The sequence below is a fragment of the Sphaeramia orbicularis genome, chromosome 9 (genome assembly GCF_902148855.1).
Source record: "Sphaeramia orbicularis chromosome 9, fSphaOr1.1, whole genome shotgun sequence".
Taxonomy (NCBI): domain Eukaryota; kingdom Metazoa; phylum Chordata; class Actinopteri; order Kurtiformes; family Apogonidae; genus Sphaeramia; species Sphaeramia orbicularis.
In genome coordinates, this window is record NC_043965.1 from 30,967,312 (window position 1) to 30,993,823 (window position 26,512).

Genomic DNA, 26,512 nt, shown 5'->3' on the forward strand with positions numbered 1-26,512 from the left:
GTTTTCACAAGATATGTTTGTCTTTGGCAGTGCCACAGCAATAGATGTAATTAGACTCACTGTGCTCTCCTTTATTGATTTCAAGTGGCTGAAAAAGTCTGTCGGTCAGATGAGTTTGTCAGAGCTACAACAGCAGGATGTGGCCTGAAGGGTGCACACACACACACACACACACCCACACACACACACACACACACACACACACACACACAGTGTCACACACAGTGTCACACACACTCAGTCTTCCCTGTTAGACTCCACACTGCACCAGCAGCTTTATAGAGAGCAACTGTACATAGGATGAACTTCAACATCAGATTTATTGGGTCCCATTTAGATGATGGATCATCACCCTTTGATGTCAAGGCATTCCCAGTTAAACTTGAAGAAAGGAGTAAGGTAATGGATGAGTTGCATGTGGCAGTAAGACTAGAGTGCTGGTCATTAATGTTGGATGAGACAGAGTAAAGGCAGTCTTGGAAACGCTGCAGGCCAGCAGAAGCATAATTGGCACATCAGTACAAACATGCCAAGTCAAATCAGTTCCAAATGTACAAAGCCCATTAATTATTAGAAGTGGTATATACACAGAAATCAAGCTGTACTTCATCTGATATTTGAAAATGAAAATGAACCACAACCAAATAATCTCTTATTTCAGGTGATTATTTTAAATTGCCTGCACTTTGTCTCCCACTGTAGCCAGTTATTGTGATCGCCCTCTTATAACACACCCCACCTCCCCACCAACTGAGACTAGACTAGACCATACCATCTTTCACTGGATGGGAGGGAGCTTGACTGCAGTATCAATACAAACTGCATGATTTCAACCATATATATCCATTTAAAATAACAGTGGAGGCAGTGAAAAGCATGATTTTACTCTACCATAAAATCCCTACAGGCTCTTTTGCTTTCTGTCAGTGATGTGCAGAAGCTTTCGGGCTGTGCTTCCCTCCTCGTCTTTTCTCTGCTGTTGAGCCATTCAGCAGAGCAAGCTGAACAAAGCCATGGGAGAGAGAGGGGAGCTTCTGGGAAGAAATGTCTCTCACTGACTCTGTCGCCTGGACAACCGGGTAAGAGAGGAGGGGAGGGAGCAAGAGAGAAAGGACCGGGGTGCATAAAAGGAGAAGAAAACAGCACATTATTAGATACTGCTATTAGAGGATTCCTATTGAGTGTGTGTTGGGGGGAATTGGATTTGTATATGCCTTCCTCTTGTTAGGGTCCCCTTGATGTCTTTCCTATGATGAGTTAATAACTATCATAATAAAGCAGTAAATTTTCCTTATTGTCCACACTAGAGCATGGACGAGATGAAACTGCAGAGCACAAGTTTATCACATCACAAGTGGACCCAGAAGGCCTGAACACTCCACCTGTAATTCTTGTCTCATCAGACTCAGGTAAGAATCTCCTCAGTGTTGCAGACATATTCTTTGAGAAGGATGCATTTATTTATTTATTTATTTTATTTTTTCTGTTTTCCTAGTAAAATTACCTCAGCCATTCAACTGTGCAGTTACACAGAAAATGAAAAGGAAAGTCAAACGATGGTTTAACAAATCAATAAAATCTCATCCTATCTGCTTGCAAGCACAGTGGTGTACAAGTATTGTTTATCAGAGTAACTCTGAGACAAATAAGTTGTGGGAAATAAGGTTCATTATATAATGTGTGTTTTGCTTTTGTTTTTTGCTGCCAAAGTAGAACTATCTTCAACATAGTGCTAAGATCGGTTTATTTTTTCTGTTTTATTCAGAGGAAAATTGCTTGGCTCATCCTCAGTATGCCTCATGCAGCGTGCAGAGAGCTTTGCGTTTTCTTCACTGTGGCATCAATTCCTCGACAATGGAAAAATGAACTATTGTTAGGTGCAAATGGATCTTGAGAGTTTGAGTTGAGCCGTGGACTTTGGACCCACAGAGCATAAAGAACAGAAGCGTGCCCTCTATAAACATACTGCTGAGCACTCATGCATAAGGAATATATTCATAGAGCAGTAGTGGTGAAATCAATGCTCCTTTAAATGAGGTAGTATGCTGGCTGAGTTTACACTCGCATAAATGTAGGTAGGTAGCATGTGATATTCATATTGGATGAGATGGAGAATAGACAAAACGAAGAGGGTGGAAGGTTATTTTTAGATGCTGTCAGCAATGAAGGTTCCAAATCTCTCACCTTTGTGACCAGATTGAGATATAAAGAAAAGACAGCAAGATTTAGACGGGGGAAAAGGGCAACAGAGTGAGTGATGGAGACTGAAAGGAGAGAAGAGGGATGTTGAGACAAATGACTGTGGGTGAAAGGTTTAGGCTCACAGCATAGTGGGATTTCTTTGAGCTCCCACTTCACCTCTGACATAATCCAGATATGCAGAAAAGGTTAAAATCGCTCATACAGCCCCTCAAGATTTTTATTACAGAAGAAAAATTCATGAGCATGTCAGATCTGGTCTGCTAGAGTTTATGGTTCACCCTCTTTTTTTGCTCGCAATTGTCTGAAGACGACACAAGACAGCCCCGATACACCTTTGCGCTCTACAGTACATTGCATTCAATAAAGCTAATATGTCTCCAATAAATAGTCAGGTATAATGTAACTACTTGTTTTGAAAATCAAGTAAAAATGTTAATTCTTACTTGCAGAGCCACACACCTTAAACATATTATAAGTGCAGTTTTATCTTTCATATAATACAGCTTTTTACCCCCTAAACCCGGCAAAAAGGTGGTGAATTCAGTTTATTTTCACCCACTCTGTGCATTAATCTGTTTCAGTTTCGAGTCTTGAACAAATAAAGGAACACTGCTTCATAGTCATATTCATAAGGGAGACAACTTTTATTCCAATAAATACCAGAAGCAGGGTGCCAAATTACAGTCTATTTTTAATCCACACCTGCGCAGGGTTTAAATCGACTGTGTGCTTCTAATCTTTGCAGAAAAATAGCAGTGTTGAACAATTCTGGCAGCTTGTAAACACATTAGTTATACCAGCTCTGCACAGCTCGCAGTGCTTTGCAGCTGCACACTGCTCATAATTATTGTACACGAGGTGCGATGTTCTTGGATGTGACGAAGCGTCAGACTCATCAAGGAGAGAGAAAAGGATGCGTCCCTGAGGCCATGCATCAATGTAGTTATTTTTCCATCACTGTATGTCCATGCCTTCTGTTGTGAGGTACACAGTTGGCGATGGATGGCGTGAAGCGCAGAGCCATGCCTTAATGTCGAATTGAGACTGATTCTCCCTATCACTCTTTAATGAGTTCCTCGAACTGTCAGACTTAGACACCAGCACTACTAATCAGCCTGTTTTGATGTGGAGACAGACACGGAAAGGGAACTGTAGAGAATTGCAGACATTCCTTTCATTTAGAGTTTGCAATGAATATTAAGCAGCAGAAAGCAGGATTTCTTCTTTTTACAGATCTTGAGGGTCTGGTCATTTGTTTGAAGGGTGACTACTGTGGAGTACATCCTCACTCTCTCCTCTGGCTTTTCTCTTTCTTGTCTTTCCATCTCCCCAGTTTCTCTCTTCATATTTCATTGCCTGCCTGTGTTGTGTCTTCACATCCTCTGTTGATGAGAAGACTATAATCAAAACAGGCTGGAGAGGGAGAGATTAACATGATTACTGTAATCTAATAATGACACTTATTCACTGTATCTCATTGAAATTACAGTAGGAGCACAGTAATAACCCAAATCCTTCTTAGAAATCGGTCACATAATTAGTTATATTATTTTAACAGGAATGCAAAGATTAAAAAAAAAGCAATGCACACAGCCCATGCTGGGTGCACATACTCATCAAATACTGGCTTCAAATTACCCCTGAAAAATGGAATACATTATTTTACTTCTTATATTGGAAAAATATGACTCGGTAATGAGAAAATAATTTGAAGATTTTCTTGAGATTACATATTTCATTCTCTGAGTGGCACTAACTTGTATTATTGCTAGATCACACATTAAGGACATCTACACACCAGTAATAAATTTGTTCTGTGAAGGTGCTGAAAGTTTGCATTCATGGTGCGTGGGCTGATACCACTGGTATCATTGTGCAGAAATATGACAGTTAATAATGGAAGTGTTTTGCAGATTAAAAATTTGGCCCAAAATAGACTCTTATTTTCACAGAGTATTAGAAACAGTCAAGCACTAGCTTTTCTACTCAATAGCCTTTCTTATCTGTTTCATAAAAGCAAAAACCACTTAAAATACATTGTTCGCTTGTGGACATTTCAGTCCATATATGAGAACATAATGTTCTACTTCTAAAAGTGAGAAACTTAGCTAAAGCTGTTATGATGCGGCCATGAAACTGATAGACAGGCAGCTATCTGATGAATAAGTTGTTGTGGTATTTTGCTCCTTTAACACAAGTATAATATGGTTTATTCAAGTTTAAGGATCAGATAGAAATCACATGAATTGTGATGCTTCTTGTTAAGTTTTAGCTTCAAGGTTTAACTTTTGAGGAGTTCTCTGCTTTCTATCGTCCAAATACAGTAAGTTTTACAAATACCAAATACATTCTGGTTTTTTATGATGGATTTTCACTTCTTCTATGGAGCACAGCTATCTTTTACATGTAATTAAGATTCACTGTCTTACCTGGCTGACCTTAAAACACTCTTCTATAGAGACTAGATAAATTGCTGCAGTTAGCAGGCTTCGTGCTACCTGAATGCAAACTGTCTGCAGTAGCTTGTGTTAAGAGGACAGAAAAAGAAGCACCTATTGACACCTATTGACAGTCAAAGTGTGCCTATCACAGATGGTAAACTTTCTGTTGTCCCACACCTCTTTCTAATATCCCACTTGCTCTTCTTGTCAGTAATTAGACAAGTGAGATGATTTAATTTGGTGCAGAACAGACAAAGCTCGGTTGCTTGCTGATATGTAGAAAGCCACCAGCAAACTCTCTCTGGGTGATAATGCTTTGCACTCGCTGACAGAAAGAAGAATTAAATCACAGCTTTTAGCCTGTCTCACCCCCAAGCTCTTGTGATCAGCATCTTAAAGCAGGACTTAGCCAACCATTTTCTTCTCTAAACCCTAGAGAAAAAAGGTCTCCCCTCCTCAATTTTCTCCATGACTCCTGTGAGCTGCCAATAGAAGCCCTCTGTCGACAGCTGTTTGCGGACAGACTTAATTTTCACGTCCTTGCTTGCAGACTTCAACTTTGGAAGTTACTTCGTCCTTTGCTTTGTCTGAAATGTCAGCCTTTTACAGTTCAAACATCTATTTTGTGCATATGTTCTCCTGCCTGAGAGAAGAAAATCTATTGCTTTAAGTGAGTGATGATCAAGTGCTATTTTGTGTCCCTGACAGGTGTCGTCATGGACGTGGAAGATGAGCCACTGCTATTTCAGACAAACTGGAGAGGAGTTGAAGAGGAGGAGGAAGAAGAGGAGGAGGAAGACCATGAGGAAGAAGATGGAGGAGGACACAGTTGTTTCTGTGGGGCCTCAGGGGTGTGTGGGGTGTGGAGGGCAGTAGGGTGGGTATACACGCAGCCCTGGGCCAGTGGAGTGGTCTTAGGAGTAGTTATCCTGTTACCATGTGCCCTGTTTGCCTACATGGTCCTCTACTGCCCTCCGCTGGACATAGACCTCTCCTACAGTGCCTTTGAGGTTCACAGTCACTTCTCTGCAGAACGCTTTGACGCCCTCACCATCGCTGTGAAGACTCAGCTAGGGTCCTGGGACAGACGTAGGCGAGACTTAGATAACAGTGAATCTGCAGCCCTGCGGGAGCTTCTGCTAGAGAAGCTGTCCAGACAGGGACTATTCAACAAGACAGATAATGAGGACTTGAGGTCCACAGATCCACAAAATGACCCTTTACAAGCAGCAAATGATCAGAGGAGGGAAACTGCAGTGAACAGAGATAAAAGGACTGTGTCTGATTTGGGTCAGGCAGTGGAAAAGCACAAGGGCTTGAATCACAGAACAAAAGAGGACGAGGAAAGATCATGGGATAGAAATTTGACTTTTATCAGGAAACGTAGGTTTGCTCCCAATTACTACATCCAGAGCCAGGCTTTGTGGAGGATTGAGCTGGTGTTTGTTGCACAAGGGAAGGGTGATCGCAACATCTTTACACCAGAACGTCTGGAAACAATTCACCATGTGGAGCGTCTGCTCATGCAGCACCCACAATTTCATCAGTTCTGCTGGAAGCCTCTAGAGGTGTTGAGAGATCTGCCACTGGGACCATCTTATTGCTCCCCTCCCAGTTCACTCCTGTCTTACCTCTATCCCAGTGAGAGAGGAGGGAAAATATACTATGACGGCATGGGCCCAGATTTGGCTGACATTCAAGGTGAGTTCATAGAGAAAAATGTATAAAAACCTGAATTTTCAAAGTTCACATTTGAGAGTACACCTAACAGATCTGCTTTACCCTCTATGTATTTTCAGGTTCTCTGAGTCTGGCCATCACCCACCCACAGTTCTACTGGTATGTGGATGAAAGTCTGTCCCCCGAGCATCTCTCCTCGTCACTTTTACGTAGTGAGATCCACTTCGGTGCTCCGCTTCCATCCTACTACTCTCTGCAGGACCGAGGCGAAGAACAGAGGACTCGCTTTAAAAACTTTGTGGTTCAGTATGCTGATATCCTGGCCAATCAGTCAACCAGGTTAAAATGATTACTCAAACTTTCCCTTTCATTAAGCTATTTATTCTGTCCATTACTTTGCTTTAAAAGACTTAGTGTATTTAGCACACATTGGTGCACTAATCTATACATGTGACTTATCCCTTTCCCTTGTCTCAGCCAGCTGAAGGTGCTGTATGGGGGAACGGAGCTGTTTGATAATGAGGTGAGACACACCTTCCACAATGACATGATGCTGGCTGTCGTCAGCGGAGCCTGCATCACTGTGCTGGTCTATGTCCTCACCTCCTTCTCTGGTACAGTATGGCACACTGTAATTCATTGAAGATGTCCATATCTTTAGTTTCTTTAGCAGAGTCAGTTATTTGGTATGCCTGTTGTTTTTCTTGTCTTTCTCTAGTATTTCTTACTTTTTTCGGCCTGGCCAGTATTGGATTGAGCTGCTTTATGGCTCTTTTCCTGTACCATGTTGTATTTGGTGTGAGGTACCTAGGCATACTCAACGGAGTGGCAGCCTTTGTTATTATCGGTATAGGTAAGAAGGAAAAAGCTGGTTTTACTCATTATGTTTGGGAAAACCCAATTTGCAGCACATTTATCATATTTTCTGTTCTCTCGTCTTCACCCAGGTGTGGACGATGTCTTTGTATTCATCAGCACCTTCAGACAGGCCTCTCATCTGCTTCAGCCACAGCAACGCATGATCTACACAATTAAAACAGCTGGCCGAGCTACTTTCCTCACGTCCTTCACGACTGCAGCTGCCTACGCCGCTAATACTTTCTCTCAGGTACTGTTAATAGGATCTGCACACAAGGTATAAATGGCTTCCCTGCTATGGATGAATAGAAGTGTCTCTGTCAGCATGCAGCCATTTTCCTGCGATAAGCACAAATTGAATGTTTCAAGGTCCTTTATACTGTGCTTTGCTTAACTGACACTTAGATTCCAGCCGTGCATGACTTCGGCCTATTCATGGCCCTCATTGTCAGCTGCTGCTGGCTTTGGGTTTCTGTCTTGATGCCAGCTGCTCTGTGTATCTGGACCCAGTGTTTGGAACCTCACGGATACGCCTGGTTGAGTTGGTGAGGCATTATTTCCTTACTTTTGTGTGAGGTGTTATTTGTGCGTGCTGTGTGACAACACGAGCGAGATGTAATCCCCTCAGCTGTCTCTCTCCCTAAACTGCCTCTTCACTCTGAAGTTGGAAGTTGTTTTCAGGCCTGTCAGCGAGCCACGGCCCTTTGTCAGATGAGGATGATGATGTGCCACTTCTGTCAGTGGAAATGGAGCCAGGTGAGATTATTATCTGCCTAGCATTGAATGAGTGATGGGGGGAGAATGGGGAACAGAATGAGTGTAGGCACCACTAAGCTGCTGTCTTTGTCTTGGCCAGGCTTCTGTGACACAGACAGCGATGCAGCCATCCTGTCCCTGTCAGTGGAGACACCTCTGTCCCCTCCAGGGCAGCAGCATGTGGGTGTGGTGAGCACCAATCTCCAGTGGGCCCTCAAGTATTTAGTGGCAGAGCCAGCTGTGGAGCAACGAAAAGCTCTTCTGGGTAAGACTGATTAGAAACTGAAGGCAAGTGTGATAAAAGTCACATGAAGCTTCAGGGATCAGGGGGAAATTTGGTTAGTTGTTTTAGACATTGTCAGGCAAAACTCTTGATCTCTGATGTGGATGTGAAGGTAACTTAATGTTTCATGTTCCTCATGTTAAAAGAGAAGAATGTTTGTGCCAAAGATGTAAATTATTGGATGATTTTCAGTTTATTTCTCATCATCACTAAAAAAAAATTATTTCTTTTTAGACATGTAACCGTTTAAATATTTAATTCAAATCATTCCTATTTCATAAGAATTTTCCAAAAATGACTGAAGGCACATTAAAGTCTAGGAGGAAGAGTGATATCACTGATTAGCAACATCACTGATGTTGATGCAGTTTCAGTTAAAAAAGCTTGTTTGCTTGGAAGCCAATATATGTATCATCTATATTTCTCTAACTGCACAAACACGTATAAACAAATTTCTCCTATACAGATGCATGTCCTGCTTTCCAAATCCAAATCAACACAGACATAATTTAGTTGCAGATAATAGCCTGCAGTCCTCCACAACAGCGGAAAAAGCATGTGTGTGCCCTGTGGGGCAAACATGAGGAAATAGCTCAGTCTGATGGAGAGCAGTAAAAACTACAATTTTGAAGCCAGCTCTGGTGATCTGGATTGAAAGCCTGATAAAATGGAATGCATGATTTCATGCTGTAATGGCTGTGAGATGAAAAATTGCAGTTTTAATGATTTTAAATGGGGACATTTTTGTCCCTATAGAACTGAGTGTTATTGCTTTAGCTGCACAGTTTATTATAGAGTTATTGCAGGAGCTCAGGTGGAACTTTAGAAATTGCACTCTGTATTAACACAGCCAAAAAGACCAACAAGCCTAAAACCTCCCTGAGGTGTGGTGCAAAGGTTAAATAACACCTATTGACCAAATGCAGTAATCTCAGTTAGTTCTAAGAGGTATTCAGTCAGTTAGAGGAAGCACTAGCACCTCTCATGAAGTATTCATACACTCACTTGTGGTGTGACTGTAATTGATCTGTCCTTACTTGCTCCTGATCTGCCTGATCAGCCTCTCTATCTGCTTCATCAGACCCCAGACCCCTCCTCTTTGCCATTGTTTATCATTGTCTTTGTGCCGGCCCAGGTGTCTTCCTCCTGGTTCTGCTCTTATCTGCTGGCTGCTGCTGTCTCCTGAGGCCGGCCACTCATGCTCCCCTACTTTTCCGCCGTGACACAAACCTCCAGACCCTTCTGGCTCTGAGGAGCAACCTCAGCGGCCAAGGCATCTCCTGCCCCATGTGCTCAGGTGGGTCTGATGGAAAACTACTCACTGGTTAAGCTCTGTCCAGAACAAAGACCTGAAACCATATGTTGTGTCATGCAGGTGTGTTCATGGAGAAACCCCACCCTTTGAACGTCCACACTTCCTCATCAGCACCTTGGTTTTCTACTCACCAGCAAACCATTGGCACGCCAACCTCCGGTTTTCCTCGGAACCTGAAACCAATTTCAAGCACCAACCGAACAGGTGAAGCATTCTGTTGATAAAAACATCTCTGAACCACCTCATATTAATGTAACCATTTTCACCATGAACATAACATATAGTAGCAGCATACTGGCTCTTTATTAGTCATTATAAAGCACTTATTAGCATCTTATACTGTACTCTCATATTCCTATACTATGAGGCCATGCACTAACAGCTTTTCCTCTGTAGCCTCCTACCTACTGCATATTGAGTCTAAGTAAGGAATTTGTTGAACTTGGTCCTTAAATATTAATTTTCCCTTTATAATAAATATGGACTATCCTTATGTAAAAAACAGAAATAACGTGTTAATAAATGACCGTAAATTAAGTCTTTCTGTTTTTCCAATTCATATGCAAGTTCTAGCCGAAAACTCATTCACCTTCACTATTTTCAGAGTTATTTGGCTACTATTAACACTTTTACTTTTATGTCTTGTGATATATGAGTGATAAAGTGGTGTTTATAAAGTGGTTGTGGCCCAGCAGGTACAGGGGGTCGTCCAATAACCAAAGGGTTGGCGGTTCTAATCCCACTCTGTCCTAGTGATGTGCCATTTTGTCCTTGGGCAAGATACTTCACCCACCTTGCTTCCACTGTTACTCACACTGGTGAATGAATGTGCATGAATGTTCGGGGGTGATCGGAGGTGCGGAATGGCAGCCACGCTTCCATCAGCCTGCAGCTGTGACTACAGGTGTAGTTTAGCCCCACCAGAGTGTGAATGTGAGAGCGAATGAATAATGGATCAAGAATGTAAAGCGCTATAGAAATCTAATCCATTATTATTATCATTATTATTATAATGCCCAAGGCGGATCAGTGACTCTTATCCACTTGTTGAACTATCCTTGGCCAAGACACTGAACCCAAGGTGTTCCCAGCAGCTGTTCAACTAGTGTGTGATTATGTATGTGAATGGAAGAATGTAATACATTATAATGTGCTTTGGGTGACATTAAGGTAAAATACCGATTTATAAATGCAGTTGTTGTAGCACTAGCTTGTTATAAGCATATTAAGACCATAATTCAAGTACAACTTCCTTTCTTACTATCAATACACAGTAATAATGAGTTTTTTTAAGGGAAACCATTAGTCAGTACATGAGTACATGAGTACATGAATATGCTCATACAGAATAAGACCGTGCTTTATAATAACTAATAAAGGACCATTATCTACTAAAATGTATGCTAATAAGCAACACGTTAAAGGTGAAAACGTGTACCTAAATATGAAGTATTGCCAAATCTCAAAATTACTTTAAGCCTGTTTTGTTATGCTGAGATATTACACATTGGACTGTTTTAGGCTCTTTGCTGACAGTGTACATATCAAAGCTGGAGCTTGGAACCTCTACAACTCTTTACCGCTTTTCCCTTAATGCCAGCACTCCCTCTCCATGGAAAACGTGCAGCACAGAGCATGAAGAAGTGTCATCATTTCAGGTCAGGAAGCAGAGAAGTGTGCTTTTATAATTAATCATGGTGTTGTGTCTCTCAACTGTGATATGTGCCATTAAAGGGCTTATAACTAATCTTGTTTTATCTTAACAGGCTTATAGTCAGCCCTGCAGCAATTATACCACCCGAATCACAGTGTGTGTTTCGAGTGCGTACCATCCGTACCCTAGCTGGATGATCACGTCTGGCTCATGTGACCCTCGCCACGGCTGGGCACGAGAGTTTTCCTTTTATGTAGCATTGTCTCAGCAGCAGCACAGCAGGTGAAACGGCAAATGAAAAATCACAAAGCAGAACACAACTTAATTGGACTGTCATGTTGTTTTAGTAGAGAATCTGACATTTCAGTTTGGCTCTCTCCTCTTAGGAGGCTGTACTTTGCCCAGCGCCGGCTGCGACCTCATCCCAGCCGAGTGTGTGTCCACCCTCCTGGCTGCAGCATCAGTTCTGGGCCTGATGGACCCACACAGGGAGCCTTTTATACTCCTCTTCCCAGTGGTGAGCAAGCAAATGTCATAAAATTTCATTAACATAAAGACATAAAAATTTGTTAGCCCATCAGGAAAACCATTGTCACATTAAATATGTGCTGCAAAATGTCTTCAAGTTATTGACTTTCCTACTGAGTCTAAAAAAAAAGGAAATGAAATAAGATAAGACTTCTTTAAAATACTGCTGTGCTTCACAAGTTTCTCTTCAAGTTTCACTTGTGTTTTTCCACTTCTGTTTAAATGCACAGTACTACATTTGTACAGATATTTTCACTCTATGTGAATGAATCTTTGCTTCTATTTACACAGATCCCTCATCACCTCCCAAAGTAAAACCATCCAAAACATTTGGCTTCAACCCATGTAGTGGTGGTGCGTGTGGCCGCCCAGCAGTGCGTCCTCTGGTCGACACTGGTGCGATGGTGTTTGTGGTGTTTGGAATCTTAGGAGTCAACCGAACTGTGCACAGGGACAACCATGTTATTGGAGATCTGGTGAGGCTCACCTGTGCAGGAATATTTTTGAACTCAGACAGAACTCAAGCAAAGTCTGATCTTTAAATTGTATTACTATGGTGTTGATGCCTTTTTTTAATCCTCCCCAAAGGGCAGCATTATATTGGATCCACAGTTTGATATTTTCCAGGAAATGGGGCATCTTTGCAAAATCTGTAAAGCTATTAGTGCGAACAAACAGCTTGTGAAGCCAGGAGGAGCACAGTGCCTGCCTTCAGGTAACCGGTAACTCTGTTTGCAATTTTGAACAACTCAAAGAATGATTATTCATGCAGAAGCCTGTTAAATTGTGTTAGTATAAATAACAACGTAGTCCAAATCCTGAACAAGAGAGAAGAACTAAAACATGAACTATTATAAATTAATATCTTACAGTATATGAGATTAAAGAGCTTGAAATATACTGACTTTATCTCCTAATTTTTTCAGGTAACAAACTGTCCTCCATTTTGCCCCTCCTCCACCCTGAGTGTCATTCTCTCCCTGAACCCAACCTGCTCCCAGGGCAGCTCTCTCACGGAGCAGTGGGAATGCATGGAGGCAAGGTCCGCTGGCTGTCCATGGCCTTTGAATCTGTAAGTCGCTTCATCTTTCTGCTTTTTCATGTCCCTGCTTCAAAGAGCAGCACACTCTGAGTACTCTTTCAGCCGCTGACATCCCTAATTCTCTATCTCTGTTCTCTTAAGACCACATACAAGGGAAAATCCTCCTTTCAGACTTACTCTGACTTCCTTCAGTGGGAAAACTTCATTCAGGAGCAACTTGCCTCCCTGCCACAGTCCTCTGCTCTGCAAAGAGGTTTCCAGACCTGTGAGCACTGGAAACAGATCTTCATGGAAATTATAGGTGAGAAGTGGCAAGTGGCATGCAGGTCCAAGAGAGTTTTTTTTTCCACAAATTACCAGCATAGTCTCACTCAACTTCAGCCTGACAAGAGGGATTAATCAGCAAAAGTAAATGAGGGTAGCAGCATGCTAATAAAGGCCTCTCTGATCTCTTTTCAGGTGTGGAGAGTGCCCTCTGGAGTCTTCTGCTGTCCCTGGCCATCTGTGTAGCAGCCGTGTCTGTATTTACTGCACATCCACTGCTGTTGCTCCCAGTTCTTGTGACCATTTTAGGTAAAATATAAATATAGTCCGACTCAATAGTAGAGAGTCATGAACAAAATGTTTTAATACTATGTACACATTTTATATAGAGTTCTATGTCTTCCCATGAGGCTCATTATGTTTGATTTTATTCTTTATTTATGTCCTGCAAACTGTCTAACCCTCAAGGTTTTATGAGACACCAAAACAAAGTAGCAGCATGGTCAAAGCATTTCACATTTCACTACATTTCATTAAAATACCATAAGATCTTTTACAGCTCCAATAAGGTTCCCTTCCTGAAGTGCAACTCAGGTATTTCATAATCATCTAGCCAAAAGAAATCATCATAAAGGGAGGATATTTTAGTGCATCCCTTATGTCCTTGTAGACAGGGCAGTAAAACAAAAAATGAACCTCGCTTTCAGTTTCGCTCACATAACATATTCTGTTGTCCTCTGGAGTCGCATTAAACCCTCCTGTTCTCTAAGGATAATAATAATAATGTTCCTGAATGCACAAGGAAGTTTGTCATGTGAAATTGTACTTCACATAGGCTTGTGCACTATATTCATTATTTAGAGAAAACTACATTTGTATTTTTCAGAACCTTTTCTCTGTGTATATGAGAACCACTTTGTTCCTAGTCTCCTGAATTATGCAGTGTAACCTGCATAGATTACTTATGCAGGTTTTTTTGTAAAATTCAGTAGATTAGGAGGTAATGTGGAGCATCAGCGGGCTGGGGTCTCACTGTATGTTTTCCCCATGTCTGCATGGGTTCTCTGGTGGATTCTGGCTTCCTATTTACTTATTTCCTTTAATTTATTTCCTACTTGTGTGGTGAAGACCCTGCAGGGTAAATTTGTGGGAGCTATTCCACTGTGTGGATTCTTGCTCTTCTCTGGTTTCTTCCCACAATCCAGAGACACGCACCTTAATTAACTCTTAATTAATTAAGTAAATTGACTCTTTGTGGCTCCAAGGTGTGAATCTGAGAGCAAATGGTCTGTCTCTGTATGCCAGCCCTCATGTGAAATGGTGACTTGTCCAGGATGACCCCACAGAGGATTAAGCAGTTATTGGAAATGAATGAATATATGAATGAACCTGTGTAGGTTTTATGTGTAATTCTGAGCTTTTGACTTGACAGGTGTGATCTGTCTGGTGGTGGCAGTAATGTACTGGCTGGGCTGGGAGATGGGAGCAGTGGAGGCCATTTCTCTGTCAATACTCGTGGGCTCTTCAGTCGACTACTGCCTGCACCTGGTGGAGGGATACCTGCTGGCTGGAGAGACCCTGGCCTCTTCGCTTGGTCAAGGCTTGGTACGAGACCGTGAGATATGAAACACTTCCACATCTTGTCTCCTGTTTACACTTTCATGTATCTGTTCACACTTGTTTAAATACCTCATGGCCAACTGTTTGGATTTAATAAGACAAGAATGGCCCTGAAGGCAGGTAAATAAAGAGGAGCGGCTCATTCCATCAGTGTCTGTTTTTTTTTTTTTTCTGCAGGAACCTGAGGCGAAGAGGCAGAGGCGGACTGTGGAGGCAGTGAACCATGTGGGCGTTGCCATAGTGTCCAGCGCCGTCACCACAGTGATCTCCACAGTACCTCTCTTCTTCTGTGTCATTGTGCCTTTTGCCAAGTTTGGCCAGATAGTGGCTATTAACACCGCCGTTTCCATTTTGTTCACCCTCACCGTGACTGTGGCCATGTTGGCGTGTTTGGCTCCGGCCAACTTCAACAGACCCCCCGGCGCTGTGTTGAAGGCCAGTCTGGTTGTGGCGTTGGCTACAGCTTTGGTAGCGGGTCTGTGGTGGGTGGGGGGACAGCTGGGGACGTTAGCCTGGCAAACAATCAGCACATAAACACAGCTCAAACATTCAAACACTGATGTCAGGCAGAGGGTTTCCTCCACAAGCAAAACCATGAGACACCAATGTAAGCACTGTATTTTCCTCCTTAATCTTGGGGTCAGTAAAATGACCTTGTACGAAACAGCACAAAGATGTCAGATTTAATACCATAAACAGAAGCTGTTATCTATATTCATCATAAATTTAGATTCTTTTGAACTTGTATTGATTGTAATTATTGGAGAGAAATACCCACCTGGGCTGTACCTCTTCTAAAATCACTGTAAATTACTATGTGACTCATTGTTATGAGCAGACCCTTCTGTGTAGAGATGATGAATCAGTAGGGGAATTTTTTCATCTGATTTCACCTCTACCCCGCGGTGGAGATAGCACAGACTGAGTAACTGTTGGGAAACACTGGCTGAGTCACAGTCTTCATCAGTGTAAGTTATTGAGTCCTGAAGTGCTGCTGACTGTTCTGTGACCTGCCCGTTGTGCACATTGGCAGAGTGTTGCTCTTCGACGTCTGTGAAGATTAGTGTTACTGGTTCACATGACTCATTGCCATCTTGTGAAACATGATTTTCGTTTCCTTTTTGTGTTCTCGTGGATTGGATGTGATGTTTTTCAGCCACATCTGTAAAGCAGGTTCTGATGTCCGCGTGTGGCTGGATTTAAAGCTGTATTGAGATTTATACTGTGCACTTTTCTGTTTAATATGTGATGTAAATGTTTTGGTATGCTGCTCTCACAAGTTGTGATCAGAAATTTTGATGCTGCCAGCACACACTTGTTCTGTGTTTGCCAATTCTTACCACAAAATTGCTCGCTTTTCTGACCATCACATGTTTATATCTTGGATCGGAAAGTTCTTCATGGTCTCTATTTTTGTTATCAGTGCCAAATGAAAGAGACCACTTGTCAGCTCCTCAGGTGTACCCTCTACATGCCCTCCACCACACTTGAAGCCACTCACTGTAACCCACTCTGCTCTCACACAGTTTAGAGTACCACTCAAACACCTATCGACGTTGGTTGCGGTCTGCCCCACAGAGAAGGTTTAGGCCATTTGTCAAACCACGTTAACATACTAATGGTTAGAGACAGGGACTGACTGAAATGCCGCAAGAGCAGTAAATTTTTGTTTTGTGTTGTTACTTGTGAATGTCAAATAAAGCAGGTGCAGAAAGCCTGGGGTGTTTTCTTCTGAAAGCTCAGCACTGTTTTCTTCTGCATTGTTATGTAACTCAGCGGTGCAGCGCACTGAAGACCTGTCACTGTTTGCTTACAGTCACATAATTACTGGGAGAGCCACAGTAGAGAGCATCACATATCCGGGTGGATGTAGTTAATTATTCATATGAAATGGCTCAAATTTAACATTGAATTGCATCGCATCAATGTTTCATGCACGCCATTGTTCTACATACAGTGGCCCTCCTGCTCATCTGAATGCAACAAAAAGGAAAAGATGTAAACAAAGGCAGGAGAACCTTAAGATGACTACTTTCATTATTTTGCTAAAGTAGCACCATCAAATTTATTATGTTGACATGTATGTAAACACCATGGTGAGAACTGTTAATACAGTAACTTTATCAGGCTAACTTTCATTACATTTATATAGATTCTTTTATTCACAAACCCATCACAGCATCATATCTCCTTACAAATGTTCACAAGTTGAAGACAGTACATAAAGGAGTAGAGCTGAATTGTGATCAGTTATGGTTTCTTTTTCTGATCTATTTAAACACCTACAAAATTCCCATATGCGACAAAGGCACTACATTTCTCTCAACCAGCAAAGGGAAGTTTCTGTTAATGTTTTCTGGGTGAAGAGTCCTCTGCATCCAATTAAATCTGTAGTTTCAGTCTCAGCATGAAATGAGGATGAACACATTTCAGTCACATACAAATAGTGAATGTATTCTGATTAATACTTGCTCATAATAAATGATCTGAAAATCCAAAATACTAGTGATCTAAATATGAATAATCTTAAGTTAACTCTTGATCAGTATATTTGTGTGGTTACAAAAAATAAGGATGATCTTTCTGCAATGTCTAAATATTTTATTTAAAAATCCAAAAATACTTCAATATTCTTTTGTGAGAAATCTTTACCTTTCACAACATCACACCGTGGTCACTACATCTACATCTATTTTGCAGCCTTTGTTGGGTTAAATATAGCAATTTACCTTCATGCCAGTGTGGCACTTTTCTGTGCAACAAGCTCTGCATCTTGTATTTCTATGAAAAAGCACAACAGAATAGTAATGGGATAATTACTGAGGGGAGAAATGTTACATGTAGAGCAATGAATATTTAGCAAGGTGTGAGAAGAATTGTTTTCTTTGTCTGAAATGACAAGCACCATCTATAAATAGTGAATCCCTCCTAAGATGAATGAGGGGTATTTATATTTGACTTTGTTTGGTGTTTTTGTGTTTGCTGGGTGTCAGAACATTCTTCTAAAACCTTTTTTCAAGCACAGATCAGTGTGTGCCATTTAAGTCTTCGGTTCTGTGCTTCTCCTCCTACTCACATGTCCTGGGTTGCCTCCAACCAAGGCCTGCGAAAGGACTCAAGCTTATGCAGTTAAAATACGGCTGTGTACTGATGCAACTAAACTCACTCGGTGCACTGCAAGGACATGGTTTCACTTATATGAAGAACTGTTTTTCTGTCAGTTTTTGTAATAAGCAAAGGACAGACATTAAACAGATGTGGCAGACTACTGCAGACCCACATATGATAAGTGAGAAATAAATGGAGAAAAGGAATGAGTGAGCAACATAGTATATTCAACATAGACCAATGGCTATACATTAGAAGGCAATTATAGGGCTAATTTCAACAGTACCTTTCCATTTTTACATTATTAATGTAACTACTATGACAATAAATACCCAGGCTCATTTGGTTCTTGAGAAATACTTCATTGTACCAAGAAAAGGCATTTTCTCTGGAGAGAAATTATTTTACATCAGAACTGTAAATCAACACTGAAACATAAGTCATATCTTTATTACCCCATGTTACAGGGCACACACAATGTTCAAGTATGCCTGAGGAACTGAATGGAGCAATTAAAAAACAATGAAGAATAAGAGAGATAAAATGCATTTAAAAATAAGTGAACTGGCATTGCATTTCACAAAAATTCATAAGCTCATGATTTTGGAACAATTCACTGTAAAGTGCTAACTGGTTTGAGCTGAGAAAAGCACATGTTCCCTTTGAAAGATCATACACATTATTTTATACATGGAGGTACAGTAAAAGCCAGTCAATAGGCAAGCAATTACCAACCAGAAGACATGGACCACATTTCATTTATTAGTCCTTTAATAAGATAACTGCTTCCTTAATTTCCTTGTTAACGGTAACAACGAGAATCTTGCCACTGGCTGCCAGGACAATGCCAATTACAAATGCTGGTGTTGTCACTGTACAGTTTCCTTCTTTCCTTGTAATTACATGCAACTGACTGACATACAGTATCAAAATCTCAAGTCAAGTCCTTCGAATCCTCTTATGGATAGGAATCCTTGAACCAAAGGGATGAGAGTGTGAGGAGAGGAGAGCAATTCTTGAGGAGTGCAGGAGACATTCCCATACTCCTCCTCTTCCTCTCCTCCCCCTGGATGTGGTGGGCTGGCCCGACAAAAGCAGAGATCTGTCCAGCTGATGCCTGCCTTCCTACAGGTCCTGAGAATCCACTGTTTTCCACGGTGCCTCTCATTGGGAGGCACACTTTAAAAAAAGAAACAAACCAAAAAATATCTGGAGGGGACTGGGTCAATACATTTTCCCCTACTGTCCACCTAAGGCGGACATTCATCCTCTCATCCCAATCCTAACCATAAAAAGGTAAAAACAAGGTGTACTGCAGAATGGCTTTACTCCTCACAGTCTGTGGGGGGAGCTAGAGCCCCTAGGAGCTGAGGTGCGGTTGGTGGTCTTGCGGCTGTTCTGTCGTGTCTGATTCATCTTGGTGGCCGAAGGTTTCCGAGCGTCAGGCTGGCGCCTCCCTTGGGGGCCCCTCCGTTTGCCCCTTTGCCCCGCGCGGCCCCTTCCGGCCCCCGCTGGTCACTTGCGTGAATGCAGTGTGTCCTGGAACTTGGTGCTGGTGTAGCGGACGTGAAATCCTTTTTTGTTGATTGTATCATCAGAGCGGAACTTGATCACAATAGAGTCACCAGCCGAGTAGATCTCCTCTGGAGGCTGACAAAAAGAACAAAACAGCAGATTCATTTACAGCTGTCATTTTCTGCTTCTCTGACTACACTTAATTAAAACTAAGACTTCTCACATGCTCTAAGTAAAGTAAAAGCAGTGACCATGATGTATGGCTTCAAACTACTCTTTTAACAGCCAGAGGCCAAGTAAGGATCCAGAGTCAGGACTGGACTTTGGCTGCTGCTGTGGGAACAATAAAACATTCTCAGTTAAAAGAAAAAGAATTTTGTGAGCACAAAAAATATGCATTATTTAACTGGTCTATTTGTTAGAATACTGAGAGGACAAAAAATATTAATTTAGAATATAATAGTGGAGACTGAAAATTATAATTAGTCGGTTAAGGTGCTCAGGCTGCTGCCCTGTGGATACAATGAAGAGCCGCAACATCCGAGAAGACAGAGCCTGTGCAACCAACTGTGAAACTCTGGAGTGTTGATTAAAGCCTCCATTCATAACCCATAATGTTTCCTCAATTCTCCATAAGACCTGGTTTATGAGGAAAGGGATTTAAAAACCCCCAAAAAGAAAAAAACTGACAAACAGTATTGTAAATGCAGAAAAAATGTAGTCTAGTATTTAACTGAGAAACGTCCTTGGGCTAAAAGTAAGCCTCTCTGCGCTGTAATGAGTTTTCACCCTACTTTGGACTGAATTGTGTCAGTTTATTTCAACCTGTTTTATAAAAGGAAACTTGATTGAGGAGCCGCTCCCCTGAGGTACTGAAGATGTTATGTCCCCTCCAGCGAATGATTCATAGGAACAGGCTGGAGTAAAAGGCCAGAGCTTATTATTGAAGTGTGTAAATGAAATCAAGCTGTTCTCTGACCTGAGAAAACTTGCGTTTCTATTCCCTGCTGGCCTCATTGTTCCAGACTCAGGCTGCAGCCTCAACATTGGCTGATTAATTCTCAGTTACAACCCACTGCTGGAGACTCTGATAGGCTATTGGCGCATAGGGAGTGTCGGCTTGTACTGACCTACAACCGCTTCCACAGCAACACTTCCAAACTCCGAGGAACACATCAACTTAACAAAGTGATTAAAGCCGAAGTATGGAGTAGAATTAAAAGCCCCGGGGCAGCTGACAAAGTCACCCTTTTACAAACCGCTGGCAAAGGATACACAACAGGAGCGCTAATTCCAAAACAATAGTCTGAACACTCCTGCTGTCATTCCCTTAAGCAGAAATTTCAGACATGAAAAGTGGAGGCTTGACAGTTGTGTTTGTCATGGAAGAGTAATTCAGAGAGCTGCAGCTTTGTGAAATATCAACCTACCCCTGAGCCACAGTAACGTCCCAGCCGTGGAGATTTGGTGTCAGCGCCGTCAAATAACTCCATATAGTCATAGCCGCAGTCTGCCTCCTCCTCGATCTCAAAGGTCTGGAAGATGAGCTCCACACCATAGCCTTTCTCTGCTGAAATCACCCACTGACAGTCAGAGGCTCCGGGGTAGTTATTGTCCCCAAACTGGGCGTGGGAGAACAGATCTTTGGTCTTCACTTCGGCCTTTAAGCGACCTCCACACTCTGAAGAGAATAGCAAAGTTAACTGCAGCCAACACTAATATGGAACACGCTGATCTTCTAATTTGTGGTTTCATGAGAAATGCTGTATCTGGCCTCTGGCTCATTTGTGGTTTGATAACGTAGAGATATAAAAATTTGCTAATGATGCTCCTAAAATAAGTTATAATCATTCAAGACAGGATGGTGAACTGTGGCCTAAAGTGAAAATCTACAAATTTCCAAAGCTTGACATTTGAGAAGTAAAATTAATGCCCCAAAAACTTACAGAAAGATTTTAGTTTTTAAGTAGACTGGGAAACTAGTGTTTGAAAATTAAATATATAATCTTACCTGCAGTATGGGAGGCCTCAAAGCCTTTCTTCTGCACAGAGTTATCAGAGAAAAAGCGAATGAACAGCTTGTTGCCACTAGACGTGATGGGAGGAGGCTTCTTGGTTCCACAGAAGCGACCAAGACTTGGAGCTTTTCCATCACGTCCATCATAGATCTCAATGTGATCATAAGCACACTCCAGGTGGGCCTCCATGTCGATTTCATTGAAGGCCTGAGGACAAACAGGGCGGTGAGTACAATTAATAATGAGATGAAAATGTTATTTTTGCTGAAAAATATTCAATAATGAAATCAAATTTTAAAACTACTAAATACTTTTAAAGATGTAAGTGATTCAAGAATCATTTGTGGCTTTAGGAGGTAAAGATAAGTTTTGCTAAACACATGTTTTGCCTGAAGGAAAAGTACATATCTCGGCATGAGGACAAACTAAACATCAAGAAATAAAAGAGAGTAGAGTATGTCCTTTTGTTTTTTTGCACAATACATTGATATATGATAGGTTTTCATTTGGTAAATTGATGGTTAATACAAATCGTCTTTTATCTATATTTCAGAGATGTCAGCCAAAAATATGGAAAATAACAGAAGGGGGAGCCACACATCATCGTTAGAAACGATATAACAGTTTCTGACATCAGTACAGCAAACACAGATGTTCTTCATGGATTCAGCATTTCCGCTACACCGCAAGAGCAACACATAAATACATGATTGACAGGTTAAATGATACAGAGAGCAGGAGGAAATGACACATACTATTTTGATACGGTGACCTGGAGTGGTGGTGAGTGCCCAGGTGCATGCCTTCTTGCTGGGGTATTTATCCGGCCAATTGGGGCTGGTGATGACACCACTCACACTATTCACAGTGTGATCGCATCCAGCTGCAACAAGACATCACTGAGTCAACACTGACTACTGCGACTCTTTTTGATAGTAGAAAGCATTCGCCCAGAATCCCATATAGTTACTCTTACCGAGGAGGAATAAGGAAGGACCAGGAATGAGTGTACAACTGTCAAGGAGCAGAACGTTTAAGGTGAAATACCTTCTTTGCAGTCATGTTTGTTCTCATGCAGCACAAAACCACTCCGGCACTGACAGCTGTAGCTCCCAAATGTGTTGACGCACTCATGCTGACAGCCACCGTTCTCCTTAGAGCACTCGTCTTTGTCTGAGGAAGCACAGAGGACACAACCTTGGTGACTGCTTCTTTTAAACCCTGACTGAAAAAGCTTTGAGTGACTGAGTCAAAGACTTGTGATGCTCTGCAGAGCACGGCCAGTCGACTTACCAGAAAAGAACTGTGCCTTAAAGCCCTTTTTGGAGACTGTGTTGTCTGATTTGAACTCAATGCGCATGTTGTTGTACTGAGAGGTAATAGCTTCAGGTTTCTCAGCCCCACAGAACTTCCCATGTAGCCTTGAATCCGCTGAGAGCCCACTGCGGACCTCCACGTAGTCGTACTTACAAACCTGAAGCAGAAAAACAGAGCATGTGAAGATGCTGGGAGGTTTTATTTGTTTTTAATTATGAAACACGAGAAGGGCAGGAGAGCTTCAGAGATGAAGTGCAATGATAAGAGGGAAAACACAGAAAAACAGAACAAACCCACCCCGTGCTGACTGAAAATAACCCCAGTGCTCACGTCATTGCCCTCAGTCTCGAAGACGTCAAAGAGCAGAGTGATGCGGTACTGTGTGGGGGCAACCAGCTGCCAGATGCAGTTCTTGTTTGGCGGGTACTCTCTGGGCCACCCCGGGCTGGTGATCGAACCATTCAGCTTTGTGATGAAGCCTCCACAAGCAGCTGAATTAAAACACAACATGGAAATAGAAGAAGTCACTTACACTAATACGGGGGGGGGGGGGGGGGGGGGGGGGAATAAATAAAATCCCCACATGTCACATACACAAAGTGTTTCTGTATGTTGCAAATCATAGCGGGTAAAGGTTTTAGGCTGAAGTGAGAGCCTGTTAAAATAACATTTCTGTGTCCTGGATAAAGCAGATTACTGTCTGACCTTGAGCCTTGCTCAGCTTTGCATTAGTTATGCAATAAACAAAATGTCACAACAACTGCTGTTACCAATTCCTGATGCCAACTGGGGTGCAGGAAAATAAGAGTTCACTTGAGTATCCCCATACTATCATGGTAATTTATTGATCCTGAATAACACTGTACTGATATTTAATTAATGGTTTAGAAGCAAGTGTATTTTGTGCCATGTTTAAACCCAAAAATGCTGGATGACACTGAACTTGAATGCATTACTTCAGTTTTTTATTCAGATTTTGTGGTGTTGTTTTTTTTTTCCTTTTTTAAATTCAGTGACAATCAGTATATCACCTTGCTTACAGTATTACAATATTACAGTCAGGATCATTGTGGTGCAAATTGTAATGCCAGATTAATGACAATACAAGTTTAAATAATCTGTTTATCTTTACGCATGACACATTTGAGGAATGTTGAAAATAAAACATCTGGTCATGCAGTGCAATGACACACTTCCCTACACAGCTCAGATTGTCAGTGAAATCACACTGTACTGTACATAATTATGTTGCAGTTTGTTGGAAAACTACTGAAAAAAGTGGTAAAGATGCAGTGACCTCAATCTTCCTCTAGGGGTGGAAATGGGTTTATTGGTCAAGCAAATACTGTACTTTGTGTATACTAGTAATTAGATCTTAAACATAACATTTAGGATAAAAATAATGCTTGTATTGCTGTGACTCAAATCTCTAAAAGACAGTATCATCCCAGCCGAGGCATTAATGCTGGCATGTTTTCTGTCCTTCTGAAATGACTGTACTTACTGTATTTGGGTGTAATGCTTTAACATGTAAATTACATGTTGAGCTGTGCTGCTGACTTTTCTCCCTGTACTTACCCTCACAGCTGCGCTTGTCAGCAGCCAGCTCATAGCCTGGGTCACAGGCGCACTTGTAGCTGCCCAGTGTGTTGACACAGCGTTGCTCACAGCGACCGTTGTCCGGCTTGGAGCACTCATCCATCTCTGAAAACACAAAGATATGTTAGGACCCTTTTCACTGGCCCCCTGGCCCGATGGTGTACAAGAGAAAACCAACCAAAACAACAGCAGAGCATGAGCTGCACAGAGAGCAACTGTACAGTCACGATCAAAGCAATTATTTTTATGCTAATAGCAGAAAAAAACCACAGTGCTGGAACATGGCAAGTACACAGAATTTGGCTTTCCTTAAAGAAGTTCACAACCCTTAAGCTCTGACCTTTGAAGAAGTTGGCAGCAAAGCCGGCCTTGTTGACAGAGCCATCTGAAACAAATTTCATCCACAGCTGGTTGGAGCTGGTTTTAATATCATCTGGCTTATCATAGCCACAGAAGCGGCCCAGCAAAGGGCTGTTCTCTGAGTTTCCATCTCGGACCTCCAGGTAGTCATAGGCACAACTATCATGTCTCTCAATCTGTAGAGGAAAAGGGACTGATGTTAGGCTGAAATTGCTGAACTAGTGATAGATATTTAAGGAACATGTACGTACAGGGAGTGTGTATGCGCTTTATTAGATGAGACTAGTATTTTACCTCAAAAGACTGGAAAGTAAGGCCTACGTGGTAGCCCTGTGCAACGGTAATCTTCCAAACACACACTTTGTTAGGCCTGTAGTCATCAGGGTAGTTGGGGGACTGGATCTGGCCATTGTCTTTTTTCACCTCCCCACCACAGATGGCTGCAAGTGACAGTAAAAACAATAAAAACAAAAACTGAGCTCCCTCGATAGCAATATCATCAGCACATGCCTTTGAAAAAACATGTGCACTCACTGTTCTGATTTACGCAATGTGGATTAGCAGAAATGCCTCCACCACCCGCTCCCACACACACACACACGCATACACACACGCATACACACACACACATACACACACACATACACACACACCATCCCTTTGCACAGTCTGGAAACAATGGAGCTCAATGTGAAGCCCGGCCAAAATCTGATTAATGCGGCGTAAAGTGCCTGACACATCAGCAAAGAGGGAGCCAAAAACTGTGGATATTACTGCAGCTCCTAGGCACATTGTTGGATATGTGACTGGCCATGCATTCAGTCAGCTGAGCGACGTGCGGGAATAGAGTGCAGGGAGGTCGAGAGTAGGTGCTTACCCTCATAAACTGCTGAGAAACCTTTTCCCACCCAGTTACTGCTGCTGCGGAACTCAATCCACAACCGGCTGTCGGTGGAGATGATTGGCTCGGGCAGCTTATCACCGCAGAAACGACCTGGGTCACAGGTGAAAACACACATCAAGATTAGATTGGAGATCATGGCACCTTCAATATCCTGAATTTCTCAACAGATCTATTTTCTACTTAGAAGTTCCTGAACATTGTGCACTTTGAAAAGTTGAGTCAAGTGTTGAGATTCAGGTGAACAATCTGTTCAGTCCTTGTAGTTTATAAACATCACAAACGGGGATAAAAGAAGAAGAAATAATAATCATAATAAATAAGAATAATATATAGTTTATAAAATTCAAAGCGTCCAAAACTTGATAAATGATGAATACTATCTATAGTATTCTCAGTTATCATAGTTTTCAAATGGGCATGATTTTTTTTCCTTATTCTTTTTTCTTTCAAATGGTTTTTGATTGATGTTTAGTTTAAGTCAGTTTTTGGAATTAGTTTTTATTTTCATTTCATGGAGCTTTTATTTGATTTCTTTTGTTTTTTTTTCTCCAGGTCTTGTGAGTCCATGCTTGATTTACTGAGGTAAAAAAACAGTACAATGAAAGAATGCATGAATGCATGAATAAATATGACAAGCATTGATTGTTAAAAGTCTCTTTTTTGTACACCATAAATCAATCTACATCATTCCGCTTTGTGTAATTTTGTTAAATAGAATTTTTGTTTAGTTTTTTATGAGTCAGTTTTATATTTTTATCAATTTAATCAATTAAGAGTGAGTTGTAATTTTTTTTAACTGTAATAACTCTGATAGTATTCTGTTATAAAACTGACCTTTGAGAGGTGCCTTCCTCCAGTATCCATCTCGGATCTCCACATGATCATACCAACACAGGTGACTCCTGTACAGATCCATGGAGGTGAAGTTCAATATGATCTTAAACCAACAAAGAGGATATGATTATTGACAAGCAATGATCACGCTACACTAATGCTTAACTAAATAACAGTAACGGAGAGATCATAGCTCCATTTGTATAAACAGACA

At 41.6% G+C, this 26,512-nt stretch overlaps 2 protein-coding genes across 2 annotated transcripts in view; one reads left to right on the plus strand and one right to left on the minus strand.

Moving 5' to 3' along the window:
• Positions 1–59: 59 nt before the first annotated feature.
• Positions 60–16,357, plus strand: disp3 (dispatched RND transporter family member 3). The gene is made up of 22 exons (XM_030143656.1): positions 60–1,079; positions 1,308–1,409; positions 5,352–6,344; positions 6,443–6,662; positions 6,801–6,937; positions 7,042–7,176; positions 7,271–7,431; positions 7,587–7,726; positions 7,846–7,937; positions 8,038–8,202; positions 9,356–9,517; positions 9,596–9,739; positions 11,057–11,193; positions 11,302–11,471; positions 11,576–11,706; positions 12,009–12,193; positions 12,306–12,432; positions 12,644–12,789; positions 12,901–13,060; positions 13,219–13,332; positions 14,456–14,628; positions 14,821–16,357. The coding sequence occupies exons 3-22, from the start codon at positions 5,360–5,362 to the stop codon at positions 15,175–15,177; spliced, it is 4,041 nt and encodes a 1,346-aa protein (XP_029999516.1). The 5' UTR covers positions 60–1,079; positions 1,308–1,409; positions 5,352–5,359; the 3' UTR covers positions 15,178–16,357.
• Positions 16,358–16,740: 383 nt separating this feature from the next.
• bmp1a (bone morphogenetic protein 1a) overlaps positions 16,741–26,512 on the minus strand; it is a 30,611-nt gene continuing 20,839 nt past the window's right edge. The window contains exons 9-20 of the mRNA XM_030143657.1: positions 26,299–26,401; positions 25,438–25,554; positions 24,855–25,000; positions 24,541–24,736; positions 24,180–24,305; positions 22,932–23,092; positions 22,578–22,758; positions 22,332–22,457; positions 22,040–22,167; positions 21,278–21,491; positions 20,697–20,947; positions 16,741–19,401 (exon numbers count right to left, since the gene is read on the minus strand). Coding sequence (XP_029999517.1) covers positions 19,267–19,401; positions 20,697–20,947; positions 21,278–21,491; positions 22,040–22,167; positions 22,332–22,457; positions 22,578–22,758; positions 22,932–23,092; positions 24,180–24,305; positions 24,541–24,736; positions 24,855–25,000; positions 25,438–25,554; positions 26,299–26,401 — 1,884 coding nt within the window. The 3' untranslated portion in view covers positions 16,741–19,266. The remainder of the gene's footprint in view (positions 19,402–20,696; positions 20,948–21,277; positions 21,492–22,039; positions 22,168–22,331; positions 22,458–22,577; positions 22,759–22,931; positions 23,093–24,179; positions 24,306–24,540; positions 24,737–24,854; positions 25,001–25,437; positions 25,555–26,298; positions 26,402–26,512) is intronic.

Excerpts from the sequence above, each read along its gene's own strand:
- disp3 (XM_030143656.1), top strand. The coding sequence starts at position 5,360 with ATGGACGTGGAAGATGAGCCACTGCTATTTCAGACAAACTGGAGAGGA. Across the intron at positions 6,938-7,041 it reads TGTCCTCACCTCCTTCTCTG|TATTTCTTACTTTTTTCGGC; the intron begins GTACAGTATGGC and ends GTCTTTCTCTAG. Across the intron at positions 13,061-13,218 it reads GATCTTCATGGAAATTATAG|GTGTGGAGAGTGCCCTCTGG; the intron begins GTGAGAAGTGGC and ends ATCTCTTTTCAG.